A 22250-nucleotide genomic window follows, 5' to 3' on the forward strand; every position below is an offset into this window, starting at 1 on the left:
TCTAGTCCCACCAAATGCAATAGAGTTTGTTTTCTAGCAAGCTCCTTGAGATCAGTAGCCCTGAGCAGCTTTTACGCAAGCAGGTGAGCCAGGCATGCCAGGCAAGGTGACTTGACACTAAGTGGGACTAAGGGAGCCTATCAGTAGCAGCCAACATGTTCAAGACATTTCACATGCATTTTGTCTCCAAAGCTTTGAGACTCCAGTTGTCAATAAAACCCTTGAAGCCCTGAATTGGCATTGAGGTGCTTTTTGGAAAGATTAAGGATGATGCGCGGCATCTAATGGCAGAGATTCACGCAAGGCCGGCCGACCAAGGAGCACTTCTGGCTATTTCTCCTCACCCCCCCCCCCGTGCGCCCCGCTCTTGCCCCCCGAGCGAGCCTGCTGCCTCCGGTGCAGCGGCGGAGCGATTCCCGCCCCCCCACCGGGGAGCTAAGCGGGGCGCCATCTCCTCCTTGGCCCCGGGCACGAGAAGCCTCTGGGGGCATCAAGCGGGCGCGCGCACAGAGCCCCGTCCGCCCCTACCTTCGCCCTCCAGGCCGGACGCGCCGAGCAGCGCCCGGAGAAAGGGGATCCCCTCCTGAACCAGGCGCATGCCCCGCCCCCTCGAAGGAAAGGGGGCCCGACGATTGGTCAAGGCTGGCAGCCCGGCCCCCTGGTCCCAGCGATTGGCTCGTTTCTGCGCTCCCCGCCCCTTCACGCGGCCCGCCTGGAGAAGGGGGGGGGTCATTTGCGCCTGCAGTGCTGGACTTGGGCCGCTAGAGGGAGCGGCGCCCGGCGCCCCTTTTCTGCCCGCGCCGCCGCCGCCGCCGCCCGTCCCACTTCCTCCTCCCGGCGGCAGAAGCAGCTTCGCTGGGCCGGGGCTTGTCGGCGAGCCGCCCTCTCTCTCCGGGAAGCCAGCAGGGCTGCGCCTCCCGCTCGCGCCGCGATGTCCAAGCCGCCCCCGAAGCCGGCCAAGCCAGGTAAGGGAGGCAGGCGCCGGGGAGGGGCGACGACACGCGGACCCCGCCCGCGCCCCCCAGGCGGCGTTTCCGTCCCGCCCCGGGCCGAAGGGCGCGCCTGCCGTGCCCCGGGGACGCGCGCGCGGGCGACGGGGGGGGGGCGGAGGGTCTCTGGCGGGCTGCCCCCCCCCCCTGCGCCCGGGGCGGGGCTCGAGAGAAGCTGTCACTGTCAAAAAGAAGAAGAAGAAGGGGCGAGAGCGCTCGCTGCTGCTGCTGCTGCTGCTGCTGCCGCCCTGGGCCGGGGGGGGGGGCAGGAAGGGCGTCGAGGTTGCGCTGCTCCCCGAGCGGGGGCAGGGGCGGGGGGGGGGATCCTCCGCTGCTGCCCCCGCTCGAGCTTTGGTGCATGGATGCAGCTTGGCAAGCAGCTGGCAGCCAGGATGAGCCCAGGAGCCCCGCCCGCCCGCCCGCCCGCCCCGTCCGTGGCCCAGCCAGGCAGGGCAGGAGCTGGAGGAGCCAGCTGGCAGGCCCGGAGAGAGGAGGTCCCATCGCAGGAGCGGAGGGAGATGCCTTCTACCAAGCCAGGCCCCAGCTGTCAGCCGCTGGACTGGCAGGGGCTGGCCAGGGTTCCAGGCAGAGGCCTCTCACAGCCCCCTGGAGGCACCAAGACTGAACCCTGGTCTTTCTGCTCCACCACAGTATCCAAATGGTAGAGTTGGAAGGAACCGTGAGGGTCATCTAGCCCAGGCATCCCCAACCTTCGGCTCTCCAGATGTTTGGGACTGCAATTCCCATCATCCCTGACCACTGGTCCTGTTAGCTAGGGATCATGGGAGTTGTAGGCCAAAACCTCTGGAGGGCCAAAGGTTGGGGATGCCTGATCTAGCCCAACCCCCTGAAATGCAGGAATCTCTTGCCCAATGTGGGGCTCAAACCCCAAACCCTGAGATCAAGAGTCTCGTGCTCTACCAGCCCAATCCACTATCTGGCATCTGGGGAAGAGCAAAGGAGGCCCGCCTGTTTCACAGAATTTGTCTTCACTACTTGCAAAATAAAATTCATCTATCGGAAGTAGAAATAAATCTGAAAAGTTATAAGGTGTGCCTTTGTGCTTTGCAAATATGTTGATTCTTCTCACACTCTCTTTTGAACAGACAAGGACCTGTTTCTTTATTTCAATTATGGTATAGCTTTCCCCATTTATCAGGAGTTGTTCCAATGGCCTCAACGGAATCATGCTGGAGAGTGAATTGGTTTTGAATTGTTCCTCGCTATAGGACAGGCTGGTAGAAGAAACATTTGCCCCATGGGCTGAGATCCTGATAAAGGATGCTTAGCAGTCAGCTGCTAGGCTCTCTGCCACATGCCTTTGGCCTTCCAGAGATTGTTGGGACTCCTATCAGCCCAAGCCAACATGGCCAGGGGTGATGGGAATTGTAGTCTAACAGGCCTGCCTTAGTTACTCATCAGGTGCCTTAGCTACCAAGAGAGGAGTGCATATTGTAGTTGCCCAGGAACTGCAGGGTTTATTTATTTTAAAACAGCAGCAGCAGCAACAATATTTACATGCTGCTTAGAAGAACAAAAATTCTCTTAAGTGGTTTACAAGTCCATCTAAAATATTCATTTAAAATTCATTTAAAATATCCCTTAAAAATAAAATAAAAACAAGGTACTTAAAATTGGTAATTGTAACTAACTAACTAAACTAACTAAACTAACTAAAACAACAGACCTGATTAGGTTGGCTGGAAACAAAACTTTTGCTGATATCAGACAGGCACCAGAGACAATAGAGTGAAGGTGCGTGCTTAATAATTTTAGTGCTGCTACACTAAAATAACAGTTTCTTGGAAGTACAGAAAGAATATTTTGTGGCTCTTGTTAAAGTTCCAGTGCCACAGATCACAGCATTCAAGTGAGCACATATGGGGGTGAGGTGAGCCTTCAAGAAACTAGGTGTGTTCAAAGATATTTGGGGCACCTCTTGGATTAAATTGATGTTTTTTAAATACGGATTTTCTCTGCAAGCTGTATTATTATTTTTTATTCACCACTGAGATTAAACTGAGTGCCAAGGAGGCAAATGGTACTGACTCCCTGATTCTTTAATCTCAGTTTAATATCATATAAGATTAAATATATTAATATAATATATTAGTGTTCGTGAAGATATTCCATTGGGTGGGCATTGAGGGCTTTGGTGGTAGAGGGGCAAATGGCACACATTCAAGAGCATTCAACACCCTGTTTCTGTAGTTGTGTGTGAGAAGACTACACAACCTAAAAACTTTAGTTCCAATGCAATGAATTAGATTAAAGTGACTTAAGTGCAAGAGGTCTAGTGCATTGACTTGAGTAGTTTATGGCTCATTCTGTCTATTACCTGATTGAAGCTCGTATTACAGTTTATTGGACATGTTTCAGGGATTACATACCTTCTTGGAGGATGTATAATAACTCTAAGGTTTACCAAAGGCCCTTAGCAAAGCCTTTGAACGTGGTAACTGTGGCAAATCTATTGCAACCAGCTATTGTTTCAGTTTCCTAGTGGAAAAGATACAAAATCAGGAAGAGATGTAGTTTCTAACCCGCTGTCAATAAAAAGCTTTTAATCTCCCCTCAAGTCCAGAGCCATTATTTGAGGGACAATAATGTGCCCTGGGAAGCTGTTTTTTTGCAACAGGCACATTTGTCCTATTTACAGCTATTACTGGTAATTTCCATTTTGGCAAGGTTTGAAATTAGCCAGGGGCCAGGTGCATTTTCCACCGAACTATCTGTCACTTGCGACCAAGTGAAAATGCCTAGTTGCCTGGATGGTGCCTGACGGTTCCACCATCACCAGTAGGAAAAAGAGGTAGGAATAGGCCCATATATATGTGGACTCTCCCTTGATAAATGACTTTTCTTTTTTTAAGTTCTCAAAGTTCTTAACCTATCTCAAAGATATCATCTGAACTATGGTGGCTTAATTGAAGAGAAAGGGATTTGGAACGCTTAAAGTTGTAACACTCTGGCCACCAAAAGAATAGAACAATTTGCAGAAATTTGTTATTATTAAGGAAGCACGTATGAGGGGAGAAGAAAATTTAATTTGGTAAGCAGAAACACTGTGTGTGTGTGTGTGTGTGTGTGTGTGTGTGTGTGTGAAATAACTGAAATCGCACCCTGGAATTGTCTGAAGAGATACAGCCCCTTAATCCAGATCTTAAGCCATTAACTCATAGTTGGACAGTTCTGGAATGTAAGGATTGTCTTTATAATTTGAACTCCATAATCTAAATTTTGAAAGCAACTGCTCAGAAATATTATATAACTCCAATACAAAACCTGAACAATTTACCTATCAAAGAAGACAGAGATGGGTTCAGCAGATAGTGAGCTGCAGCCATTTTATTACCTGTGCATTAAGCATTCTCAAAATCAAGGAGGCCGTGGCTCTTTCACCTCTTATATTTTTTGCTCCACAAAGTATCTAATTGTTTTGCACCTAACAACATCCCTCTTTTCCACAGGCCACAGAGGAGCCCTTATGCTTGGCTAACATATTTGTGTACTGCATTTTCCACAAATACATTGTGGTCAAAAGGGCCGCAGGGTGGATAATTTAAATACAACAGCCATAATTGTATACATTGTGATATAAGATGAAGAGTGCCTCTGCCCGGACAAGTAGCCTCATTAAAGGATATTATGCTAAAAGCAGAAGCAAGAGAAAAGTGCCCTTCCACACCAAAAATAGTCCCAATGCTGATATTATTTGGCCCTTTGTGAGGACACGCATGCCTGTATGAGTGTACTCAGGAAGGACAGATCTTGCTTGCTGGGGATTAGAAAAGGAATATGAAAGTGAACAAGTCTTGATGGTGAACATGTCTCCTTCTCTCCTTAGATGTGTGTAAAGCTGCAGTTACCTGGGAGTGAGTCCCACTGAACTCAGGAGGACTTACCTCTGGGGCTGTGCACACACTTTGTCTTATAAGCACATTAAAAAAAAAATTCTTTCCTTCAAAGACCCCCTCTAAATAAGCTAAGTGGTTCAAGCATGTCATATTCTATATTTCAATCATTCTCACAGTCTCTTTTTGGTAGGCCATTATTATTTTTTTAACCGAAAGCTAAGAGGTTTAACCGAAGCTAAGAGGTTTCCGTAAGGGGTCAGGGAAGCTTCCTGTACCCAGGCCTGGGTAGTGCGACTACCTATTCCAGACCTATTCCACTTGCAAATCCTATTGGGCTCAAATGATGTATGATGTTAATTAAATACATGTCATTTCCCAGTCTTTTAACTCGGGATGGGGAAGAAAATTGGTTCTGTTCACATTTAAATATGAAACTACCTTATTTCCACTTTCCAAAACAATATGAGAGATGAAATGCAGTGTTTCTGTGAAATTTGCATTTCTCCAAATTTTGCTATGTACTTCTCCAAGTAACAAAAGTTTGTATTAGGTGAAGGTGAGCATTTAAATGTTCATATTAGTGGAAGTAGCATACAAAATGTGTTAGGAAAAATGGCTTGTGAAAATGTGTGCATTAGTCAAAATGACAGGTAGGCATGTATATATTTGGGGAAATGCATGTTGAAATGCTGACACATTTTTGTGAGGAATATATATATATATATATATATATATATATATATCTGATGAGGAAATGTAATGAGCTGAATTTAAGATTGGAAAAATGAGAAACCGAAAAGGACAGATAACGCCCATTCCCCTCTGCCAGTTTCCCCCTACATGCCCCCCCCCCCCCGCATTCTGCTTTTAGCCCTGTGAGGATAAATATGTGGTTGTCCACAGAGAGATGGTGGGGCAAATGGAAAGCTGGCCAAGAGGAAATGCCAATGAATTTCCAAACCTGGAGGTAAATGCAGAGGGGGTAAATACAGGAGACTGACTACAGGTGCCTATTGAGTTTATAATCAGGCGTCCCCACCCCTGTGACCCGTGTTTCCCAACTCCCCCCCCTCCCCTGCCAAATATGTCAAATTGGGACCAGAGTGAGGGCTTTTTCAGTGATGGCTCTTGAACTCGCTCCTCTTGTATCACTACCCCCACATAGTCTGTAGGATGGTCAAAACCGTTTTTGAAATTGTTTTAGTTGCTGTGGTTAAATTATTTATGATGGCATGTGTTTTTAAAAAATCATTTTTTCTCTGCTGTTCTGTTCTTTGTGACTGCTGTGCTGCATGTATTGTTGCTGTCAATTTTTTTTTAAAAAAAGTTTTTTGATTTAACTTACATTGCCTATGGCTCATTGTAGAGAGGCAGGGCTTGAATGCTTTAAATGAAGAAATGTCCTGTGTGGTATGGCCAGGGCCTGTGGCAAACCACAAAACAACACCCCCCTCCACACCAGAACAGAAGGGGTCTGTGAGGACTTACACAGGAGCAAGCGGGGGGATAAGATCTGCATCAGGATCTGCTGCCCCTATGAATGCTGCCACCTGAAGCAGTTGCCTCACCTTGTCTCATGGGTGGGCTGGCCTGGGCTTGACCCTTAGAAATTCATTGGCATTCTCTTGTCTGCATGTGAGCAGAACTGAACATCACTATATTAGTCCAGGCCAGTACCCAAGTCCCTGCAAGGTAGCTAATGTAATGCAACATTGCATTAGTTCAACGTCATTTCCTCAGTGGACACGAGGACTCCACCACAGAACCATTTCCTTGCAGTATAGGGGCAATTTCAGTTCCCTCATCCAATGTCGAAAGCTTTTCCTCCTGAGAAGTTGGGCCCAAACTAAATGTTGCAATAAAAGCAGCTACATTATGTTTAAAAATGTGCTCTTTTGTTATGTGCAGGGTAGCTGGGGGTGGAGTACAGAAGCAAATGAGGAGGAAAATAACACTTTAATACAGAAAACATTGACAGAGGGACATAGTTTTCTATGATTATCTGCAAGGCCGTACAAAGAAGTTAAAGGGAAATACAGGATAGAAAAGCCCTTGGGTTCAAAAACAATAGTCTGTTTGTTTGAGTGGACTGCAGCCCTCTCAAACAGCTGCAGCAATTAAAATAATCTCAGACCATTTAAAGAGCACCTTTTCCATTAAAAAACAGCGTTATGGCAAAAATATTCTTAAATGAATACTGGAAGTTACCTTACTTCTCTCTTTTTTTGCAATTGCTCTGATCCCATCACCCCTGTTAGTTTCTAAGAGCCCTTGGTTTTTATAAACTTTGCATATGAGCAATAATTCCCAAGCAAACTATCTGCTGAGTTGGAAAAATGTGGTTTGTTTTTGTCTGCTGCTTGTTCTTGTCTGCTGCATGGCCCTTTAAGGGAGCCATAAAACATAAAAGTCTAAAGGAAAACAGTCTTGAGTCTGTTGTGGTTGCTGCTGACATAAGCATAAGAAAACACGGAAATAATCAGAGCTTAATTTCATAGGTTTGGTATGTGCATGAAAGAGGTGAAAATTGCAACATACTTTGCAGATTAGCACTTGATCCTAACCAATATATTAGTATTTCAACAAAGTTTACAGCCAAGTAATGTTTTAGTGTTATGTGCAAACTAGGCCACCCTCAGTTTACCCTTCTCCAATATGGTGATAACAGTACTGATCTGCTTTACAGGATTGTGGTAAGAATTACTGTGAACACTTTTAAGAAGTAAATATACATGCACAGACCATTTGATTGTTAAAAATCCCTTAAAGTGGTTTACAAAAAACTGCAATTATATAAACTGCAATTAATAATTACAGTGGTACCTCGGGTTATATACGCTTCAGGTTACATACGCTTCAGGTTACAGACCCAGAAATAGTGCTTCAGGTTAAGAACTTTGCTTCAGGATGAGAACAGAAATCGTGCTCCGGTGGCACGGCAGTAGTGGGAGGCCCCATTAGCTAAAGTGGTGCTTCAGGTTAAGAACAGTTTCAGGTTAAGAACAGACCTCTGGAACGAATTAAGTACTTAACCTGAGGTACCACTGTAAATTATATTGTCCTGTGCTGTGTGATACCTTGTCCTATTTTCTGTAAAAGAGGGTGTATATTTGATTAGCATATGGACAGTGGAACCTCATGATACGGTTAAGTGGATAAGAATGAGTTACTTTATGAGTTACTTAAAAACATGGTTATCTTTATTTTTATATTATTAAGCAGTGGTTTTTGTTTCCAAATAATGATATATGCATATATAAAGATAAAAAAACCCACACCCTTGCATTCATCTGAAAATGAACTTTATTTAAAGGAACAAAATGAATGAAAATGCAAAGATGTTTATAAAATATTAATATTCTTTGACATTTGCATAAGATTATCAATTAGCTTGTCATAGTGTACATTTTGCAATCCAGAACTTTTGCTCAGTAAAATGGCTGAATCTATGCTGTCTTCTGTTTTGGTTGGAGTACATTTTTCTTCAGACTTAGATGTATTTTCCACACCTTCTTTACCTTCAAAATGGACTGAATAAGCCACAGGTTGGGGGTCCAGTGTCTCACTTGTTTTTATACCTTCCCTCCTTGATGTGCCATGAACCTGACAAACAGGCTTTAGACTGTCGTTAGAGCTCTTGCAATTAAAATGTTGGCTGAGTTTGGGACATGGATGTTTGATTCATTCAACCTTAGGGAAAGGAAAAAAATATTCTGTTAATGTTTATTTATTTCTTTATATTTAGGACAAGTCAAAGTTTTTAGAGCCTTGTATACATTTGAACCCAGAACTGTAAGTATTTAAGTTTGTTTTTCCCCTCCCCTCTAAAATAAGGAAATGTTATTATTTAATATGACTTAGCAGCTAAACCCAACCTTGCCCTTGTGATAATAAAACATAGGAATTGATATTTACATTGTACCCGCAGAGGTGAAAGATCTAAACATTTTAGAGGCCGATGCTGCAGTTTGATCTTCCTCATATTTGCTCAAGAACAAGGTCTCATGCACAGGTGGTAGTTTTGGCGCTTAAATAAGTGGACAGGCCATGTGTACCTTATCCAAGGATTTGGTCTTAATTGTGCATGCGCTGGTGTCTGTCAACACAACAGTGTTTCTTCTGAGTGCACAATATGACCAACTCGCTATTGGTTAAAAACCCAATTGCCTGTGCATCTTAGTCACACAGTGAATGAGGGAGGGAGTTATAAATCCAACTGACTTCAGCAAAAGTATTTTAGTTTCTGAACAAACTGCTTGAAAAGTGAGAAGTAGGGTGGAAAGTTGGAGGGGGCAAAGCCTGTATTTTGTTCTGCTTTTGCCCCCCTGGAGAGATGTGGATTGGCAGTGTCATTACATCCAAGATTTTGAGCATCCTCTTCAAGTTTGTCTGAATCCATTAAGAGAAAGTGTTAACCAAGCTGCACAACACCCTTTTAAGATACTGGAGTCTCTTTTCTCTTGCTGATTCAGCATTCCTTCTGAGGAGTCACATCTTGCCAAAGGCTTACAAAGTAATCTTCTCTTACAAATCCTTTCAGTAAGGAACAGCAGAAAAAGCAAACTCAGATGTCTTCTGCTATAATGCTGGATGGGTGAGGCATATTCCTTTTTCTAGGGCCTGCCTTTTGGCTAATAATTAACTTTGTCCTAAGGTAGGCCCGACAGATTAGCCTCCAGCAAAAATGGAACCACCACAACTCCTTAGTCCAGGCACAGGCAAAATCTGGCCCTCCAGATGTTTGGGACTACAATTCCCATCATCCTAGCTAACAGGACCAGGAGTCAGGGGTGATGGGAATGGTAGTCCCAAACATCTGGAGGGTCGGAGTTTGCCTATTCCTGCCTTAGTCCAACTTTTCCACTTTAAAGCTACTCTGTAAATTAAATATATTAGGGTGATCTTGCAACTCCGCTCTTGGAAGCCTCCTGTGTCTAATGTTCTGCTGTCTCATGTTCTCTCCCCACTCTCTTTCCTTCTGCTCCTCAAACCCATGTTATGAGAAACTGAGGGCAAGAAAGGAAAGCCAAGTGCAGCCTCCACAGCTGCACTTCAGAAAACCAGAGTATACACTCCTCACCCTCTCAAAAATGGACATGTTTGAGGAATGGGAGAGAACAACCAGCACGTTTCCTTTTGTGCCTTTGATAGAGAGAACGCAGTGTAAACTCTCACTCTCTTTCTAAGGCATCCTTGACCCCAGGTACGCATGGTACGCACACCCCTAAACATTTTGTAAAGTTTGGCCTCATTGAGGGGCAGTATTTCAATATGAGTAGGAAAATGAGAGTATCCCCTAAACATTTTTTTAGAAAAAAAAGCTCTGGGTAGACCGGGGTGGACTTTAGCCTTTCATATTTCAAAGGCGCCCTATGAGAGGCTTAGATGAGAAGCAGGGTGCTATTTATATTGTTAGCCTCTCAGATGCAGGAAATGATGGTTGCTAAGGAGCCTGCAAGCCATGCTGCATTTCTGAAACTCTTGAGCTTGCCAGTGCCAGTGCCTTTGCCAAGGACGGAGGTGGAGGGGCCAAAGCACACATGACACAAAAGACCTGTGACTCTGGATTGCCTGATTTGAGGGCCCCCCCCCCATTTGTTTGGAGCAAAGGTTTTAATCCTTGCCTTCCTCCCCCCAGTTGCTATTAACTCTGCAGCACAAAGCAAATAACAGAATCACAGAATTGTAGAGCTGGAAGGAACCTCGAGGGTCATCCAGTCTGGCCCCCTGCAGTGCAGGAATCCTGCCCACAGCTATCCCTGGGTGGGCTTGAACCACCAACCTTCTGGTTAGCAGCCAGATGTGCTGACCCCTTGCTCCAAATAATGCAGGCTCAATACACACACACACATGCTTCCCACTGCAGTGCAGACAGGAGCTTTGGGGCACCCACTTCTCAGCCCCACAACTCCAGTAAAAATGGGTGAAATCTCAGGTACAGTAAAGTGAACCAATCCCAGATCTCCTGTATCATGTGTAGTTTGGCCTCTTCAGTAGCTGTTAGCTGGTTTATTATTCCCTGGCAAGCCAGCAGGTGGCAACAGGGGACAGCAAAAGCCCCGTTCCCTTTCCTTTCCCTGTGGTTGCCTTGCCACTTGGGGCAGAGACGCCACAGCCTTTTTTTCGAGGCAGAAGCAAACTTCCTGCTCCTCTCCCTTTCTTCCCTTCCTGTTTTCCAGCTTGCCAGGGCTCTCAGCTTCCACTTCCCCAGTACAAGATAAGCTCTTCACTGCCTCAGTGCATGTCTTATGGGGCCAAGACTGTGGTGACCTTGTTTTTGCTCACAGGCTTCATAGGAGATTTCAGCGAAGGCTGTCTAGTGCCGGGTAGAAAGCATGGAAAGGTTCAAAAGTAAAAGAAGTTGCTAAGAATGCAGTTCATTGAATTCAGAATTCTTTCCTGTTTGATTCTCTATTCAGGCCCACCAGGAGTACTGGTCCCCCCTTTAAACTGGGGCTGCCTGTCCTCCCTGGCTCCCTTTTCACCTGGCTGCAAGCTGCCTGCTATTTAAGATTTCCCACAATGCTCAGGAGCAACACTGTTGAGGCATTGGGGGAGAATTTAAATGGCAGACCCTGTTGGTTGGGGCTCAGAAGATGGCTGATTTGGTGTCAGCCTTGCCTCTGTTTCCCTTCCTGTGAGCAAGGAACTGTGGAAGGGAAAGATGCTCTTAGCAATAAAAGCAGAAATGTCTCTTACAGACCTCAGCCTTTTAAATATAAACTCTGCCAAAGACACAAGCAGACCTTCTGTGGAGTTTTGAGTTGGTGTATACTCACATGGCCCTGTTTCCATTTGATTGATGCTTTGTACCTCTTCCTCAAACTGAATGAAGAAGATAAGTCCTAAAATGTTGTTAGGCAAGGCTGCAACAATGATATTCTTCTAAAATGTGCTTTAAATTGGTCTGCAAACTCAAACACCCTCTTTATTGTTCCAGCCAGATGAACTGTATTTTGAAGAAGGAGATATTATCTACATTTCGGATATGGTGAGTTCATCAAACACAAATGTTAACAACTGGACCGTGCTAAATAAACAGAGTACATCTCAAGTGGAGTCATTGTTCCCTGTTTCAGCATTGCTTTCTTTTCCCTCCAGAGTGACACAAATTGGTGGAAGGGAACCTGTAAAGGAAGAACTGGACTAATCCCCAGCAACTATGGTATATTCCAGATTTGCTTTACCTTTCAAGATATATCTCTCCAGCACAGATGTGGACTATAAGGATGTATGCAGCTTGTAATTTTTAAGGGGTTGTCTCTGATCCAGATACAAAGAAATATAGTATCTTACTTCTAATGTGATGTCAGAACCGGGCATTAAAAATGGTTTCATGTCAGAGAGCTGCTTTGAGAACACACCTTTTAACTGGAAGAATGCATCCGTGTTCTCTTGTGTGCCACCTGCTGGACAGACAGAAGCAAAAAACCCCACAAGTGGATGCCTTTTAATGTATTTAATTTTTTTATTAAAATGTATGTCGCAACCTTCAATCTTATTAGGGGGGAGCGTTCAATAAAATTTTAGGACCACATGTATGATGATGATGATGATGATGATGATGCTGAAAAGGATAAGTCTCTGAAAAATAGCATAAAGATTATATGAGACAGAATAAAACAGATCAACATAAATCTTGGGAAAATAAAAAGACTTCTGCACAGTGCTGGAGAGACATCAGATATTTATTTTATTTTTTTAAAAAGCTAAATATGTTTCTTGTCTTGCTGAAGCATAGAAGAATATTCACAACTAAGTAGGATTTATAAGCTGGATGTGTCATTTACAACTCCCTGGGAATTGTAGATTTGCATAAGTCCTGAGAAATCTTCAAGACCCCAAGAATAGTCACAGCTCCCTCAGTATTTTTGGCCCAGATCCAAGGCCGCCTTTGTGGAGCTCTGCATGCACAGCAGACTTTTAGCATCCTTCTGCTCAGGAAGGGCTCACCCCAGTCGGGCGGCGCTGCAGTGCTAGCCTTCCAACAGCCCATGTTGCTGCCGCTTTATTTGGGGGAGGGGGGTGGAGCTGCCTGGATGCAACAGTGGGAGTGCTTTCTCCATCAGACAGAACATCCTCCAAACCCGGAAGAGCTTTGGAAAGAGGCTCAGACATGGTATGTCTTGCTGCCGGAAGGGCAGCACAGTGCCAGTTCTGAGCCGCCGTGTTGTCTCGATCCAGACAATTTCAGCATGTATAACTTGCATGACAAGCTATGCCTACAGAGATCACCTCTTCCGCATGCCCGTTCTTCTGTCCTGTGTGGCCACCTTGGGCGCTGTAGACACAGAGCTTCCCCAACATTAAATTGAAGGAAGCTTCGCGAGGAGCTCTGTTTGGCACAGGCAAGTTTTCCGCGTTTTGAAACTTGGGAATACAATAGTGCATACAATAAGGAGTTTAATATATATATATTACATCCATGGCCTTTGATAAATATTAAACATATTAGTGCATGGAAGGAAAAATGAAATTAACGGCTCTCAGTTACCTGGGACCCATTCAGCAAGGTGCAGGAGTCAAAGGAGTCACCTGTTTAAGATGACGTGTGTTTTTGCTTTGGTTTTAGTGGCTGAACAAGCAGAATCCATTGACAACCCACTACATGAAGCTGCCAAGAGAGGTGGGTACAGATGAAGTTTGCAGTATATCAGATCCCCCCCCCCCCCCGCCGCCCAGGCTTGTATTCAGTTACAAGCTCATGGCTGCACTAAAGAGAGCTGGGTTGCCACAGAAGCAATTCATCGGTTCTCTTCCCCTTGGGTTGGGGGATGAAATAGATTGGGTTGTTGGAGTTTCTTTAAAATATGAAAGCTATGAGAGTGGGAAGTCTGTGTCGGACAATAAAGGCATTTTATTTCTAAGAGAGAGGGTTTAATTGTTTGTTGCATGACTTGAGTATTTTGGACAAATAGTCTTGATTTGCAGAATAAATATATTTATTTACAGAAAGAAATAGGCACAATAGATTAATTCTTTTAGTACTGGGAAAGGAATAATGGTTTCAGATTACAATAACTGGATAGAAAAAAATTGTATTTTTAACTATTACTATGATAATTGCTTTTATTTCTAATGTTTTTGATCTGTTTTATATTTGTTTTATGGTTCTCTTTTGTAAGCTCTCTTGAAAATCTAGATTTAAATACACATTTTCAAATTAATTAATTAATATTAAATAATTGGTTTGATAATGATGGTATACAAATGTGGGTATATGGTGATGAATAGTTTAATAGCTTTAACAAATCAATGTGATGTAATGACATTAGTCCAGGTTATAATCACACTGTATACACAGAATACAATAACACTTTAATAATATAGTAACCCCTGCGGTTTTTTGTTTTGTTTTTACACTTCATAAATATAATTTTAAAAATGGAAATCTCCCTAATTCAATACTTTATTTATTTATTTCATTTATCTCCCCCCCCTTCCTCTCAAAGGAAGGTGGCAAACAAGTGATAAAAACACTAAAAATATCCTAAAAAGCAATTCTAATACAGATGCAAACCAGGAAAGATTTCAGCTTTCAATGCATTTTTATTTAGAAGTAACTGCCACTTAGTTCAATGAGGATTCCTTCTAACCTTGTCTATGTGTACTCAGAAGTAAGGGCCATTGCGTCCAGTGAAACTTACCATATATACTCGAGTATAAGCCAACCTGAATATAAGCCAAAGCACCTAATTTTAGCACAAAAAACTGGGAAAACTTATTGACTCGAGTATAAGCCTAGGGTGCGAAATGCAGCAGCTACTGGTAAATTTCAAAAATAAAAATAGATACCAATAAAATTACGGTACATTAATTGAGGCATCAGTAGGTTAAATGTTTTTGAATATTTACCGGTACTTCAAAGAATAACAGTAAATTAGCTCTGTAAGTGGAAAAGAGGGTCAACAAAAACAATATGGTATCAACAATAACTTTAAAAGTTCAAAAGCCTTAGCTCAATCAGCAACCAATCTAAAACACAAGAGTTAAAATCCTTCAAAATTGGATTCCTCGCACGCACATACACACATACATACACACACACATGGTCCAGCCCGTCATGCAGTCTGGGGGACAGTCAACCGGCCCCCTCCCCAAAAAGTTTGGTGACTCCTGTGTAAGTGGGACCCTCACTCGAGTACAAGCCAAGGGGGGCTTTTTCACCATAAAAAATGTCCTGAAAAAGTCGGCTTATACACGAGTATATACGGTACCTCAAGGTAAATGTATATAGCATTTCAGTCTTAGTAGTAGTAGTTAAGGGACGCGGGTGGCGCTGTGGGTAAAACCTCAGTGCCTAGGGCTTGCCGATCGCATGGTCAGCGGTTCGAATCCCCACGGCGGGGTGAGCTCCTGTCCTTCGGTCCCAGATCCTGTCCACCTAGCAGCACCCCTAAGTGCAAGTAGATAAATAGGTACCGCTTTATTGCGGGAAGGAAAACAGCATTTCTGTGTGCTGTGCTGGTGCCGGCTCGCCAGAGCAGCTTCGTCACGCTGGCCACGTGACCCGGAAGTGTCTCCGGACAGCGCTGGCCCCCGGCCTCTTAAGTGAGATGGGCGCACAACCCTAGAGTCAGACACAACTGGCCCGTACGGGCAGGAGTACCTTTACCTTTTAGTAGTAGTTAAGGCCCCTACTGGTTTAAATTGATGTATTCAGAACCTAGCTGTTGGCGCCACTGCAGGTGCCTCCTCCATGGCCAGCTTCACACATCATACTAAGCCAAGGCCCAGGCTCCCCAAGGAAGATGCAGCCACTTCCGTCCTCCCTGCCTGTCTCACTGTTGCTTTGCACTGAGCTAAGCCATGGCTTGGCTTAGCATGCTATCCAACACCAGACGAATGAGCAGGAATCCAAGACCAAACCTTTGTTACAGCTCATGGTTAGTCTAGAGAAAGCTAAACCCACAAGACCAGGTTCAGACAATATGCAGAGCCAAGCCGTGGCTTAGCTCAGTGCAGCGCAGCGCAGCGCAGCCGCAAAACAACCAGGGAGAGCAAAGTGGCTGTCATCCTTCCTGGGAATACCCATCCTCATATGTGCAAGCTAAACCCTGATTTGGCTTACTGTGAATATAGAATCACAGAATCTTAGAGTTGGGAGGGATCCAAGGGTCATCTAGTCCAGCCCCTGCAATGCAGGAATTTCAGCTAAAGCACCAGGACAGATGGCCATCCAACCTCTGCTTAAAACCTCCAAGGAAGGAGAGTCCACCACCTCTCTTGGGAGTCTGTTCCACTGCTGAACAGCTCTTACTGTCAGGAAGTTATTCCTGATGTTTAGTTGGAATCTCCTTTCTTGCAACTTGAAGCCATTGGTTTGAGTCCTACCCTCCAGAGCAGAAGAAAACAAGCATGCTCCCTCCTCCATGTGACAGCCCTTAAGATATTTGAAGATGGCTGTCATATCTCCTCTCAGTCTCCTCTTTTCCAGGCTAAACATACCCAGCTCCTTCAAGCACTACTCATAAGGCTTGGTTTCCAGACCCTTGCTCATCTTGGTTGCCCTCCTCTGCACACCTTCCAGCTTGTCAGCATCCTTCTTAAATTGTGGTGCCCAGAAGTGGACACAGTATTCCAAGGGTGGTCTGACTAAGGCAGAATATGACTTCCCTTGAGCTGGACACTCTGCTTCTCTTGATGAAGTTTAGAATAGTGTTAGCTTTTTTGCTCCTGCATCACACTGTTGACTCATGTTCAGCTTGGGGTCCACCAAGACCCCATGATCCTTTTCACATGTGCAAACCAGGACACTATGTAAAAGGGAAACCCTCAGCTCATACTGAGCAGCCACATGGGTACAGAAGCTGCTGGACTGGTGCTCTTGTAAACTGGCCAAACAAGCAATGTGCATACTTAGATTTCGAATCCTTACAGTGCAAATCTCTGCTTGTCTATTCAGAAGTAAGTCCAGTGGAACTGACTTTCAGGTGAGCTGGTTAGCAAGCAATACACTTTTACAAAATTTGGAAGAACTCGAACTGTAATCAAAATAGATTCAGGTAGAACTGTCATTCTTGGTTATAATTTTGACTTGCATCATACAAGTTTTTCTTTACTGGACAGGTGATAATGTGAGCAATGCATAATGCATAGGTTCAACTGTATAGGCTGTTAAAAGCTAAGCAGCTTGCTTGTTAAAAAGACTGTTGTCTCCCAAACGGAATATTGAATGGAAGTAGAATTTGCATAACATTTTCATTCATGCAACATTAATGTGATTTGGTAGCATCTGGGGCTGTTGTTGTTGATGATGAGCTGAAATGCATTGCATACCAGGGAGACTCATCATTCTCAGTATGATTTAGCTTAATAATTTATTTCCTCCCTCTACCCACCTCCGCCAAGAAAAACAACTCCATTATGTTCTATGAAAAATATATATATATATTTTTCTGTTTCAGGAAACCTGAGCTGGCTGAGGGAGTGTTTGGACAACAGAGTTGGTGTCAATGGCTTAGACAAAGCTGGGAGCACAGCCTTGTACTGGGCATGCCATGGTGGACACAAAGGTACATGAGAAGTGAATGAAGAGGAAGACCTTCCTTCTTGGAGCTTTCATCACTGGGTTAATGGACCAGCTAGTATTTCCTCTTCTACTGCAATCAGTAGTGGTCTGAATTCTTGCATGATACAATTTAAATTAGGAAGAGCGAGGGAAATTAAGAAATAAGATTGGATTGGCCTCAGCTAGAGCCAGACATGAAGCGTTGTGGGTTCCGTGTGGGCCCCATCTCTTCCTGCAGAAGCCTTCTCACTTCTCACTTTCAAGCCTTACTCTTGAGGTCCTTTTTACGCTGTCAGGCCTTTGTAAACTGTTTTATTCTGTATTTTTAAAATTTATTTAGCCAGTCACTTTAATGATGATATGGTGTTTTTTTTAATGGTGTTTCATGTCTTAATCGTTGCACACTGCCCTGATATTTTACGGTGTGGCAGCTCAGAAATACTAAAAAAACAGGGGGGGGAGTAAGCTGCCTTACTCCAAGTCAGACAGCTTGTCCATCAATACAGCCCAGTAGGGTCTGCTCTTATTGGCAGCCAATCTCAAGGAATTCCTGCAGAGTGATGCAGGAAGAAAACTGCCTGCACATTTGCAAAGCTAGGCAGTGTCCAGTAAGGTTTCAAATTGGATGGGGAACCACTTGTTGAGATTCCTGCATTGCAGGGGTTTGAATGAGATGAATCTTGGGGTCTCTTCCAGCTCTATAATTCTATGATTCTTCTATGATATCACTCTCTGTACTTCTTCATTTCCTCCTGACCTTACTGATTACATCCTGCCTCTCTACCCACTCGCACACTTTGCCAACCATGTGTGTGTGTTTTTATAGTTATAGATATACCCGCAACTCACCTGATAAGTGGACCACAAAATCTGGTGCCATAATAAATTTAATAGCCTTTGAGTTGCCACAAAGTTTCATTGTTTTGGCTGGAAGAGACTCAACACAGCAATCCCTCTGGAAATAAATATGGATCTAAAATCATGTGCTCTTAATAACGGCAAAGCAGAAAACAAAAGAAATGAAAGGTGATCCTGAATTAAGAATGTGGGTTTTAAAAAGAGATTGTATCAGCTTTCATACAGATTACTTCTCTTAAATTAATTCAACTTTCACAGCTCACGTTTTGAGCTGATTGAGTCTAGATCCTGACTTTCCTGCTACATTCTGAATATAACAAAGCAACTTCCAATTTCTCATGATATCCCCACTCCCAATTTTTTCACTTTATGCAGATATAGTGGAAGTATTATTGACGCAGCCAAATGTAGAACTAAACCAACAGGTAAGTAATCACACATTGAATGGCTTTCCAGAATTGGTTTGTGATAATGGTGATTGATTACCATTGACATGATCTAAACTTCTGTTGCCACATTTTAACCTTGATGGGTTTCCCCACTTCTGCATCCACAGAATAAACTGGGGGACACAGCTTTGCATGCTGCTGCATGGAAGGGCTATGCAGATATCGTAGAAACACTGCTGGCAAAAGGTAATTGTATTTACCAAGACATTCCTGTAACGTCATAAGCATGGGCCCTGGCGAGATGTGTATATCTGAGAAATGCACGAGTTTTATGCCTGCTTGCGTGTCCCCATACCTTCCCTTTCCATTCCACTTTCTTGCCACACAATGATTCAACACTTCTTGTTGTCATGAACCATTAATGTTACATCTGAACTGGGAAACTATGGCTGGCAGCACTGAGCTAGGATCTTGAATCACAGTTGCTTTTAAAGTTGTTGTTATCCTCGTAACCATAATTTCCTGGTACTGACAAAATACAAAGCTATGGTTAATTGAAGTCTTGCAGGGTTAATAGTAGCACACTGAGAAAGGAGAATTGGTGATAAGATGAAACATGTTGAGCACAAGGCTCATACACTCCTCAGTTTATTAAGCCAAGATATGCACATCTGAACTGAGCCATAGGCACACATTTGCATACCCAGCTCACAATGTATACTGTGAACGAGCTGTTTTTTTGGCCTCATTTTATCTTCTATAATGCAGTTATTAATTTCTCACTTGGCATACTAGTTTAATTATGTATTCTATATTATAATAATTATAATATATAATACAACAATATATTGCAAAAGAAAAATCCGGATTTTCCATGGATTGAAAAGATCTTCGGAGTTCTCTTGGTTTGCAGTCGTATGGCCACTTATCTGAAAGTAAACCCCACTGAACTCAAGAAGATAATTTTGTGTAGACATGTACAATACTTCACTGTTTGCCCCTTATGTCAAAGAGATTTGGATCAAGCTCTCTGTGCTCATATTGTTCTGTCCTAGCTCATTATCAAGTATTACATAATACTATGTTTTTAAATATGCTGTAAGCCACCCAGAGTGGCTGGGGGAACCCAGCCAGATGGGTGGGGTATTATTGTTGTTATTATTATTAGACCTTCAAGAAATTACTCAGAGCAGAGCTGGCCCACCAATGAGGTGGGATGAAGCACCTGCCTTAGGCAGTGGAAGGGCAGAAGGAGGCGCCCTGCTTGCCCCATCGCTTCCACCACTTCCAGAATGCCTCCCTCTTGCTGAGTTTGGGCAAGCAGGGGGCTGTTCTGGTACATGGCAGACGTGGGGAGCATGGCAGAAGGGGGGCAGGAGCAGCACATTCCACTTCCGCCTCAGGTGGCAAAATGGAAAGGGCTGCCCCTGACTTAGAACGCTGCACCCACAGAAGAAGAGTGCAGTAGCAAATCTGCAACTTTCCTTGCTGTGTTCATTAGCCATCTGAATGCCACCTTTGTTAGTGGAGTTTTGTGTCCCATGAAGCCCTACAATATGGTTCCTTCCATAGCCTGTTCTTCTTCCTTCTTAGGGTAGGACCAGCTGTGTTCTGAATTAGGAAAGCCACCTTCCCAGTTATGTGAGGAATTATTCCACTGATAGGGAGGTGTTTGCTGTGGTGATATTTTACACTGGGGCAGGATTCATCTGTGGTGTTGTGTGTGCATAATGACATTCACTTGCACACGGGACTTTTTATCTCTTACCTTCTTCCATGCCCCGAACTCTGCTCTGGGGGGTTGGGGGGGAAATGCAGAACAGGTTGAAGAGACGTATGAGGTGAGGAGAGGATGGAAAAATCTTGTTGCATGAGTGGACCTCCTCCCCTCCCCCAATTTTACATTGAGTGCTGTGTTGAATTCTGCCCCTAGTGCACATTTTATACAAAAATATACACTCATTCCCCACCAACAAGCAATCTGAACTTCCGTTTAAAAATGAAAGTCATGAGCACTTGTGCTCTGATTCTTCGTAGATGGCAAAGTAGCATCATTCTGTTCCTTACAATCTTTGCATTGGACGTTAGAATGGAAAACTAGTTTCATTTTAGAGGAAAGTTGCTAATAATAGCAAATATATGTGGCTAACACAGGGGTGACTAAGCTGTGGTCCTCCAGATGCTGCTGAACTACAACTCCCATCATCCCTGACCACTGGAAAATTGGCTGAAGCTGATGGGAGCTGAAAGTACAGAAGCTCCATCGGGAGGACCACAGGTGAGACATTCCTGACCTGATAGTTTCACCTCTGAATTTCTAATTGTGGTGTCCTCTATTTTGTTTTCACAAAGGTGCTAGAACAGATTTAAGAAATAACGAGAAGAAACTGGCTTTTGACATGGCTACTAATGCAGCATGTGCTTCCCTGCTTAAAAAGAAACAAGGACAAGGTGAGGGTTGTTGGTTTTTTAACTTTTTTGATGTATTTTCCAATATGCTGCATCAGTAAGCGACTTATGAATATCCCCATAACTGTTGCTGAAAGCGGGATTATGTGAGGCAGTTAGAAAATGCATTTCTGCTTAAAGACAGTGACCTAGGACAAGTTGTGATGAAACCCTACAGAAGGCACTCCTTTTCGCAAAGCTCCAAGAATAATAAGTTCTCAGGTACGCAGAGAGCCACAGAGAGTCGTGATTGTAGCTATGGAGGAATGCTAAGCTGTTGTGGGAGGAAGCCTTTTTAATTATTGCAATTATTTTAATAATATAGAGGGATACAAAACATCCTGCAATTGTCTTGCTAGAAATTTGATGCACAAGAGGTGACAGCTCTGGTAACAGATTTTGAAAACACTCAAAATGACTGGCCCTGCTCTTAACAGAGCAATGCTGTTGGGGTGATTGAATCCATGTCAGAGCTGCTACCACTTGCTATATGCCCTGTTCACTCACTCCAGTCCAAGGGGGAGGAGGAGTGGTGGTTTGTGTCGCTCCTCTACCCAGCCACACTCCTGCCCTTTTCCATGTTGTAAATTGACCTTCCCATTCACATCACCGAGGAGGGGAAGTCAAGTCTTTTTGCTCTTGGCCACCCCAACATGCCCCTTTCCTCCACCACAGCCATTGGAACACCTTCTGCGTATTGGGACTGCGACTGCTTCTTATTCCTCTGGCTTAGCTGTTGGGTTGCACCCTAAATTTACATTTTTAAAATGTTTGTTGCTCTTTCTTCTAGACATAATGCGAACCTTAAGCAATGCAGATGAATACCTTGATGATGAAGACTCCGACTGAACTGCCTCAATACTGCCTTAAAAATGTTCAGCTTTTTGTGCCTCCACCTTTCTCAAATTCTTCCTCTGACTACAAAAAGTGTACTTTTCTCATATACATAGCAATGTAACATCATACCTATCCCCTCCACAGGGTCAAAATATGCCCCTTCCCAGTATTTAAGGTCCAAAAATTCTCTAGTTGCTTTTAAATAAATTGGCTAGGTGAGAGCATGTTTGATGGCTTTTCCCATTATGCACTGGAAATAGACTTTGCCCTTTAAGAAGATGTGTTAATATATCTCTGCAGACATTGGGTTTTTTGCAGGCAAATGGCCATCTTTAATGCTACACCATGCTAGTTTTATTTT

At 43.9% G+C, this 22250-nt stretch overlaps 1 protein-coding gene across 1 annotated transcript; it reads left to right on the top strand.

Moving 5' to 3' along the window:
- Positions 1-835: 835 nt before the first annotated feature.
- Positions 836-22113, top strand: OSTF1 (osteoclast stimulating factor 1). The gene is made up of 10 exons (XM_081881100.1): positions 836-965; positions 8592-8638; positions 11787-11837; positions 11948-12011; positions 13419-13472; positions 17254-17361; positions 18591-18640; positions 18772-18850; positions 20957-21055; positions 21843-22113. The coding sequence occupies exons 1-10, from the start codon at positions 932-934 to the stop codon at positions 21899-21901; spliced, it is 645 nt and encodes a 214-aa protein (XP_081737226.1). The 5' UTR covers positions 836-931; the 3' UTR covers positions 21902-22113.
- The last annotated feature ends 137 nt before the right edge of the window (positions 22114-22250 follow it).

This window comes from Podarcis erhardii, assembly GCF_964252035.2.
Source record: "Podarcis erhardii genome assembly, chromosome: 11".
Lineage (NCBI taxonomy): Eukaryota > Metazoa > Chordata > Lepidosauria > Squamata > Lacertidae > Podarcis > Podarcis erhardii.